The following is a 9,712-nucleotide window of genomic DNA, read 5'->3' as shown; positions in this document are numbered from 1 at the left end:
TCTCTCTCTCTCTCTCTCTCTCTCTTTCCACATACACACACACATACACACACACACACACACACACACACACACGTGCACAAAGCATTTATGCAAGTCCCGAAGCATTCACTGCTCTCAGAGCATGAAAAGGATTAGCATGTTCTGATTATCGAAAGTCTCCTGACACTTATTCCTACTTCAACCAAACTGTCCTGAACAGCAATTTTGGTCCTGCCTAAGGTTGAGGGAAAATGTAGAATGTTCCTGACATTCCATTACATGCTTATCCTGGATAGGAAAGAAAACTTGATACTTACCTTCCCACAAAGACAGACACTTCAATATGTTTTTAAATAAAAGAGCAAGTAGTTGTTAATAATTCTTCATCTAACTCTGAGACCATCCATTTACAACTGATTTAATCATGCTAGACTATGTAAGAATATCACTAGGAACATTGAAAAAATTCTTAAAGTAAATTTCCTTCATTTTAATTTCTTAAAATTAAATGTTAAAATAATGGCCTAATTGCATTTAGTTCAGACGTGGCCCTTTTCAAAGTGGGTGGGGAATAAAAATGGTACAAGCAAAAGGTCTGAGAAGTCCGGGGTGCCTCAGATCAATTTTCTAAATTCAACTGCTCAAAAGTACAGTGATCTGAAACAATTATTTTCCTCCTTTCAAGTGTTGACTCTTTCTCCATGTATGCTGTACTCCCACACTTTGTTATCTAAGAGGCCAGAGTACTAAAGGGAAAGGAAAAGGGAAGTGTCCTAAGATCAACATCTGATCAACAGAAATAGATCTGCTTTCACATTGAAACAATTTTCCATGGTCCTATTGCTCCTTTTCTTTTCAAGTCATGGAAAAATCTAATTCCAATGTAATGTTAATAGCTTCATTATGTGACCATAGGGCTAATAAGTTATGTAGCTAAAGTTTTGGGGCCAACGTATTCCAGTATTTTTAGAATATTAGAACTCTGAACATAAATCTGTTACTATGAAGGGTTTAGTTAAGTAAGTGGCATGCCAAAAAAGATTGTTTTTAGAATACACTAGGTGTGATTCACACTTTGGTTACTGCGGCTTAGGCTGGGTGCATCCACTTCAATATAGAGTGAGCCATCATAAAGATTAAGAAGGATAAAATAAAGCAAGTGTTCAGAAACATGTTAAGGGTAAAATATAAGGCAGATTTCCCAAAAATACTGATAAAGCACTGAGGGGTTAGAAAGACCAAGATTTCTGTCAATAGAGGGGCTGGCCAAATAGTTCAGTGGATTAAAATGCCTGCAAGCAAGTACAGGGACTGGGGAGTCAATCTCTGGGCCTGCTGGGCCAGCCCCGACCCCAGGGTGTACTAAGATGGCAATTGAGACTGGGCGCCTGTAATCTCAGCTCTTGGGAGGCTGTAAACAGGCAGATCACTGCAAGTCCAATCCAGTAGTAAGACCCTGAACACCCCGTGGATCCTTCCCTAAAATACAAAAAAGCTTTCTGTCAAGAGGATAGAACTATGAAAGAAACCACTTAATGTCAAAAAATAATGATTTCCGTTGGCAGGACATATTTGTCTATCACATGAATAGCTGCTGTACAAGTCTCAGGAGGCATCTGCAAGGGCAGGGAGCCTGGGTGAAAGATAAAGTACTCCAGAAAAACAAAGCAGCTACGCTAGGCCTTGCCACCAGACAAGTCATTTCTCTCAAAGCCTTCCCAAGTGGCTGCAAAAAAGGGAAACACCTGCTGTGTGCGAGTCCACTTGTCCTATAAAAAGGTGATTCCCACATCAGAACTTTCTCTAAGACTCTGTCATGTTTCCCTAAAGACAGCTTTGGGGTGGCCTGGGACTGAAAGGCCACCATCACGTAGGCCTAGACTAATAGGTGCAATACCATCCCAACTCTGTTGTAACAGTGTCATGTTTTGGAAAAGTGACAAGTCTCAAAAATCTCCCTCCACTGGGATTTGAGCCAAGTTGGAAAATCTCTTTGTATTTTCATACCCAAAATAGTCCTGATCCTTCCACTCCGTGATCACCTTGGCCATCCTATCAGTTTTAACAAATATTCTAAAATCATAGAAATATTAGCTATAAAAGTTATTTTATTTTCTTGAGAACTTTTTCTTTCTACAGAAGAATTCCATAACAATAACAAAAATAGTCGATGGTTTACACATACTGAACACCCACTCTTCTAAGTACTATGCCAAGGAGTTTGCATAACTACATTTCACATTTAAATCATACTGTGTTGGCCCTGTGGTGCAGTTGGTTTTATTGTCTCTTTTGCAGAAGGGGAAACTGAGACACAATAAGCCAACATTTATCTAATTTTCTTTCTATACTTTTTGAATAAATAATAAAACCTCAGGAATCTAAAGTTTATGAGTAATGTTTTCTAACATCTAGGAGGGAGAGAGGTGATAAACACTTCGATCTAAGTTTTTGCAGGAATATTCTTGACTCCCTTGGTCACAAGATTCATACAAGATATAGCAGATCCATTGTTCTGCTGTGGCATGGTGTTTAGGCAGTGCTTACCCTGTTGTCTTCCTGGATCTCCCAGTCACTGGAGAAAGTCACAAGCTGCTGTCCTTGGGAACAGTTCGCAAACTGAAAAAGGCTGGAAAACATCCTCCTATTTTCCTGTGTATCAGGAAAAATGGCATCTTGGAAATTGACACCATGAGGCAAGAGGTTATAATTTTCATCCATCCTAGTAGAGAAGAAAAAAAAAAAAAAAAAACAGAGATGGATCTGGGATGGCTGGAATAAACCGGCATGGGACAAGAATCACAGGGGATCATGGTAGCCATATTAAGTTCATCACAATGACTGGCAAGGTCTTCATGAAGTTGTTTCTACAGTTCTTATTTCTGTTTCTCTACCTTACACTTCTTGAGTCTATCCGTTGGGTTTGCAAAAGAACAATTTTGAGACAGAAAGGGGAAAGTAGATGTTGGCATGTCTGTGTATTTGTACATCTTTCAAGTCTCCAAAAAGCCTTTTTTTTTTTTCTCAGACATAGTATCTTGCTTCCAGGTAAGAGAAAGGCCAATTGTGATGACCTGGGTTCAAATAGCCATTGCATTATTTTATTTATTACATGAAACAGATGTCTTAATTCATAAGCCTCAGTCTTCTCATCTGTTGAAAGAGATTATAACAGGACTCTATCTACTTTTTTAATGCTGTCATCAAGACTGCATTAAGCAATGTAAGTAAATAAATCACTTAGAATGGAGGCAATGCAAATATTAGCAAACTTTTTTTAAACCAAGTTTGATACAAATTTCTTTTTAGAGCAGTCATGGAAAAGAAGAGGTGATGATTATAACCCAGAAAAAGGGGGCACAGTGGGCTTCCACATGAGTCTCTACAGCCAACCTTACACACACACACACACACATACACACACACACACACAACTTGGTATTTGTTCTCAGGCAGGGGGTCCTAGAACAACAGAGAAGAAATGATTTCGATGCAATTATTTACATGGTCCTATGAAATGAAAATCTGTGAGACTACTATTTGGCTTGGTAAGTCTGCCCTCTTTGTAACAGTGTTAGAGCAAAAGATGAAGAGTTGGCTGATCACTCCAGTCACTGGACAAAATTGCTTTGTGATAGAAGAAGAAGAAGAAAGAGAAGGAGGAAGAGGAGGAGAAGGAGGAGAAGGAGAAGGAGAAGGAGAAGGAGGAGGAGGAGGAGGAGGAAGAAGGGGAGAAGAAGGAGGAGGAGCAGGAGGAGGAGAATGAGAAGAAGGAGGAGGAGGAGGCAAAGGAGAAGAAGAAAGAAGAAAGAAGAAGAAAAGGGAGAAGAAGGAAAGTTATAAACTTTGCTCAAGTACTTGGGCTCCTCCTGCTTTGGAAAATAAAGTGTGTCCTTGAATAGTTTTATAACTGGTTCCTCAGTACTTTTCCTAAACAGAAACTAAACTCAGAGTTAAGTTTCTCTGTGTGTGGAAGACAGTCTCTCCATTTTCGCTGACTTTATTTAAAGATTACCCTTTCTCAGCAGTTAAAACACACACACACACACACACACACACACACACACACACACAACTCAACCTAATCTAGCTAACCCCTTCTCAAGCCAACACAAAGCAGGACATGTTATTCTAAACTTAGATATTCTGGCTTCAATATGGAAAACACATGTGGACGTGAGTTTCCAAACATATTCTATGGAACTGTTTTCTTTCTCATTGTGACAGGAGCTAAAAATCTGCAGACCTAGGTCCAGATGGTTCCATATACCGAGAATGCTGCTTCATGGACTGGGGCAACCTGAAACTATTATTGATCACACCATCTTTGGATTAACTTACCCCCTGTCTAGACATATAGGTTCAATTCCACTTTTATTTTCTCAATGATGTCCTGTATCACCTTAATTCAATGGAAATCAACCAATGAATTTAGTGTTCCACCTGCTGTTTTTGATTTCAGATTTCAGTAGAATTCAATAATCAATGGGAATGGACTGAATTCTGGGACAAGATGCCTTCCATCTTGACCAAAGACCAATTTCACAGTACCTTGCAGGACTGCAGTGGTACTGACTCCGAGAGGGCCGCCTGTCTGATTCAGTGCTGTGCTGTTCAAAATCCTGTGAACCAGAGTCTCACCCCAGGCAGGACCCAGAAACCTTTGCTTGTGAATAACCAGGAGGTTGGCAGAGACTATGCCACAAGAGGACAACCGGCCTGTCTGGGCACTGAGGTGAGTACCAGGACAGTGGGTCCTCTCACTCTCTGGTTAGGCAGCTACACTGCACCAGGAGCTTTGTCTGAGCGGGTGTGTTTAGTACCCACCAGACTTGCTCCTCATCTTCTGCAGGTGGGGATGCAGAGGTCCTTGACAAATATTTGACCCAAAGATGACAAGAAAGAGACCCAGAGTTTCAAGGACAGATTTCAAAGACTGCTTGTCTCTCTGTCCTAATTCTTACCCATGAGAGTCAGTTTTTCAAAGACTGAAATAGTTGTTGGAAAGCACTGTGACCTTTTGCCTGAGACACCAGTCTGTGTATTGCACACCGACATCACCTCTGGATTCTGAAGAGGTAATCAGGATCCTGTAGAGAAGTCAGACTGAGAAAGAGGAAATAACGCATGAGGGGGACAGGACCCCAGGGGCTCTCCAGCTGGCCGCAGGCTCCTTGCAAGCTCGGAGAAGGTGGCGGAAGCGGAGGCGGTGCCCGGCTCACCTGAGGAAGAAGAAATAGGAGTAGCCCTGGACGACGGTGTGCGAGTGGCAGGAGAAGTAGCCCAGGCCGGTGAGATTGAGCCTGGAGCCGGCAGGCACCTCCAGCATGCTACCCCACGCCTGGTCGCACAGCATCTCGACCTCTGCCGAGTAGAAGAGCGCGCCCTGGCCTGCTTGGTACTGCCACGACAGGTAGTTGTAGAGGCCGGGCGCCTCGGGGTGCAGGGCCAGCACCCTGGCGTACACGATGGTCTCGGCCAGCTCCGCGCGGCAGCCTTCGCTCAGGGGCCTCCACTCGGAGGGCAGCTGGCAGGCGCGCCCGGGGCGGCCGGCCAGGCAGAGCGCTGCGAGGAGCAGCGGGCGCAGCATGCTGACGGGCTAGCGGGGGCGCATGCCGGGCGCTGGAGAGAGGCGGGGGGCGGGCAGCCCCTCGCGCGGCTGCTGTTCCTGCTCTGTTCCTGCTTCTGCTCCTCCTTCGGCACCGGGCTGCTTGTGCGCCCTCGGCCGCCGCTCGGCTCAACGCCCAGGCCCGCGCCTGCCGCGCTTTAAAGGTCTCCGGGAACCCGCGCCCGCCTTCCGCCCTGCTCACCCCCCTCACCCCTCCCCCCGCGGCCGGGGCGGAGAGTCTCTGGTCCGTCGCTGCGCCGCAGCAGCTCTGGGCCCCGCACCTCAGGGTGGTGTAGGGTCTCCAGGCAGAGTCCCAGCTGCTCCAGCAACGCGCCGGCCCGAGCTGGTACCAGGTGTGGAGGAGTATCGCCCCAAACGTGGACGGTCTTGGGTAACTGCTCGCTGTCTTTATTTTATGTGGAGTTCATTAAGGAGCAAAAATACATAGAGATCAAACCCGATTTCATCTTCGCAGAGATTAAGTATGGGCTAACAATCTTTTCCAGGGCGGGCAAGATAGCTCAGTGGTCTAATGCGCCTGTTTAGGCAAGCTTAGGCAGCTGCAGGGAACTGAGGTTCAATTCCCAGCATTTGGCACCACATGCTCTGCCAGCCCCACCCTCAGGGTGGGCTGAGGCAGGGGAGATGGCTCAGTAGAATAAACGCTTTCCTGGCAAGCTCAAGGGCCTGAGTTCAATCCCCAGTTCCAAAAAAAACCTTTTACCAATTCTGATTATTTTTTATTGATCTTCAAAAAGCCTTGATAAAAGATTCAACCCCTGAGAAACTAAGACGTTGTTTCCAAAGACGTTGTTTCCAAACTGCTCTTCACAAGCCAATGAGAAATTTGAGGCAACTCAGACTCAGCAGTTCTATGCTCTGTAAATTCCCTTGATTAGTCCTGGTAGAGTCAAGAGGAAACAAGTTTATAAATCCACGATCATATATTTTATATATTACCGTCTGCATGCATATGATATCTCAGGTGTATGATACACCCATCATTGTACATGTACATAACAAGCCTATAAGATAAACAAACTGCTTTAAAATAATAGACTGCAGCTAGGGAGATAGCTCAGCAGTCTAAGCACTTGTTTACGAAGCACAAGGGCCTGGGTTCAATCCGTGGTACCATATGTCGTGCGGCCCCGGGCGCCACCCAAAACCTAGCATGGTGTCACACGCCTATCATCCCAGTGCTGGGGAGGCTGATACAGGAGGATCACCACCAGTCTGAGCTGCATAGCAAGACCCTGTACCAAATGAGTAAAACATTTATAAAATAACAAAATAATAGACTTCTGCAAGCAGTTTGGTAATTTGGCTTTGTTCAAGTTTGAGCGTTGGAGCCAATCTGAATTCTGTAAGCTGGAGGAAAGAGTTCCTGAGAAACTTTGGAAGAGGAAGAGATATAGAGTGAGAGCGAAAAATGGAATGGAACTTGAGCTGAGCATGGCAGCACGTGTCTGGAGCACCAGCACTGCAGAGGCTGAGACAGGACCATCTCAGTGAGACGGAGGCCAGCCTGGGCTGCATAGTGAGACCCAGTCTCATCTCAAAAACCTGGGTGCAGAGGGAGAAAAAAGAAAATTTAAAGGCTAGACCTCACTTCCTCAGTACCTCTAATCTTCCTGGAGTCCTAAACCTTTAGTTAAGATGATTCCATTCAGAAGTGTTTGTGCAAGCCACGCAGTTCGTGAAAAGCAAATCCAGCCCCCAGAGGAGAGACTTGGGGACAAGGAATTGAGGAGACTCACAGGAGCACTTTGGGCCTTATCTTATATGAAAGGGTCAGGTTTCAGACAGCCCTACAGGACTCAGGGCTACAGGGGCCAGGGAAGGCTCACACCAGTATGGTCAGAGACCCAGCCAGTGGAATTCTTGTGTGGTACTGGGGATGAACCCCAAGGCCTTCTGAGCTATGCCCCAGCTCCTTCATAAATTTTATGGGGTTTCTGTTGTTGCTGTTATTTGTTCATATTTTTTTAGCTTCAGACAGAGCCTCACTAAGACCCTATGCCCGGATTTTTGATCAACCAAATTCTCATTCTTACAAATACAGAGAAGACCCCCAATTCAGAAGGAAGAGGGAGAGCTCCTCAAAGACAGTGAATGCCTATAGCATATCTGGTTCAGCCTGGGACCTTCATAAATTCTGTAGAAAAAGTAAAATCATATTATCATCCAAGTGATCCAGGGACAACAGTGCCAAATTTAGTCACTTTGGGGGGAGATTTAATATATGAATGGGAGAGTATGGGACACAATTCAGTCCTACACAGTTGTTTAACAGGTGTTCTGTAGGTTTACTAGAGAAAAAGTGAAGAGGGATGTGAGCTGCTTTACATTCCTGGGAAGCAGACTTATAGGGAAGTGAATGTGGTTGAGCTGGTGAACACTCTGCCTCCCTCCCACTATGACCATTTTGTTCATGGGCTTATAAAGAAACTCTAGGGTGGCTGATTGCATTCCACCTAATTACAGTAGTAAGGACTTTGTTCAGCATATGTGATACAAATTTTTCCCAATCTGTGATTATTCTAAGAGGTCTTTGTTTCCTAGATGTTCCTGTCACAATTTTCTTGATGCTTTTTCAAATGAACTACTAGCAACTCCCCATGACTTAGTATCATTTGAACAACCAGCCTTCTCTTAGTTCAGAAATATCATGTAACAAAATGTATTGCTCAAAGTATTGCTCACTGGGAGAAATCTTCTATAACAATGACCTTCACTACATATAATAAAGTATGATTAGCCAATGGGATTCCAGTTATTTCTCCCTGAGTCAACTGGTCTACAATGGTTTGGATGTGTTTTGTTTCCCAAGGGTCCATGTGCTGGGTGCTTGGTTTCCAATGTGGCAGTATTAGGAGATGGTAGGACCTTTAAGATGTGGGGCCTAGGAAGAAGTAGTTAGGTTATCGGAAGCATCACCCAGGAAGGGGTTAATGCTGTTCTGCGGATTGAGTTTATTCTTATGAGAGGAAGGCTTGTCTCTCCTTATACCAAATAATACTAGTTTGTCTTGTTTCACCAAGCCATCATCAGCTCTCACATATGTTGGTGCTACAATGCCATCTGTCATTTAAGCCCTTCCCAGAGACTAAACCACCAGAGCTATCCAACCCGGAAGTTTTAGTCTCCAAAATGATAAGGTCAGTAACCTTGTTTTCTTTAGAAAGTTCTTACCCTCTGGTGTTTTGTTACATTAACAGAAAAAGGGTTAACACATGGCAATGAGGGACATCTCCAAGAAACCGCTGACTACAGACAAAGGGGCAAAGTACCCCCAGAATCAAAGGAATCAGAGTCATTTAGCAATGTATTTTACTAGTACCTTTTGCCCAAGTGCAGGATATTGTGTAACCATCGCCTTCCTCTGAAAGAGTATTTTTTTTTTTTTTTTGTGGAACCAGGGATTGAACTCAGATCCTTGCATTTGCCAGTCAAGCGCTTATCCTACTGAACCATCTCCCCAGCCCCTGAAAGAGCATTCTTGCTCACACAATCTTATGGCTCGGTGGGTTAGACAACATCTAGTTCATGATGAGACACGCAGCTCCTGTGGTCATCCAGCATACTGTGTTCAGGTATTTAACCCCTACCAAGGCCTAGTGGCAGGGTAAAAGCTATTTTTCAAGAGAAAAATAGTGATGCCCAGAATGAAGCATAGATTTGTATCACAATCTTGCTGGCTGGTGCTGTGGTTATTTTGTTGATGCGTGTAAGACACTCCTCACAGGATTCCTATTTCCCATAGACATTTTGAGTATCATTGGACTTGGTGAATAAGATGTGAGTGCACATGGTATGTGGCTTGATCTACACCTGAACTGGTGCATGTACTTGCATTGCTTGTCTCTACTTGAAATTGGCAGCCTCAGAGGTGACTCTATAAATGGGCCCAAGTAGCACATTCAACTGTGGCTTATGTGATTTCCCCCAGTACAAAAAGAACTGACCAAGCACTTCTTCCAGTTTTCTAAGGTAGGTGATCTGAGGGGCAGCCATTTTACATCATGTTGGAGGAGTAACAGCTGAGCCAGAAGATTCACTGAAATGGCAGGTCCTTGAATTTGGGGGGTTTATCTCTCACCTTCTGTGTTCACATATTAT

At 44.3% G+C, this 9,712-nt stretch overlaps 1 protein-coding gene across 1 annotated transcript in view; it reads right to left on the bottom strand.

Moving 5' to 3' along the window:
* The window catches only part of Ccdc3 (coiled-coil domain containing 3), a 129,788-nt gene extending 123,945 nt beyond the window's left edge, over window positions 1-5,843 (bottom strand). Inside the window, exons 1-2 of the mRNA XM_004647780.2 lie at window positions 5,205-5,843; window positions 2,530-2,704 (exon numbers count right to left, since the gene is read on the bottom strand). Coding sequence (XP_004647837.1) covers window positions 2,530-2,704; window positions 5,205-5,572 — 543 coding nt within the window. The 5' untranslated portion in view covers window positions 5,573-5,843. The remainder of the gene's footprint in view (window positions 1-2,529; window positions 2,705-5,204) is intronic.
* Between the last annotated feature and the right edge of the window lie 3,869 nt (window positions 5,844-9,712).

The sequence above is a fragment of the Octodon degus genome, unplaced genomic scaffold, assembly GCF_000260255.1.
Source record: "Octodon degus isolate 3935 unplaced genomic scaffold, OctDeg1.0 scaffold00324, whole genome shotgun sequence".
In the NCBI taxonomy this organism is placed as follows: Eukaryota; Metazoa; Chordata; class Mammalia; order Rodentia; family Octodontidae; genus Octodon; species Octodon degus.
Note: the sequence above shows the minus strand (reverse complement) of the source record. Positions and strands in the feature narration are given on the sequence as shown.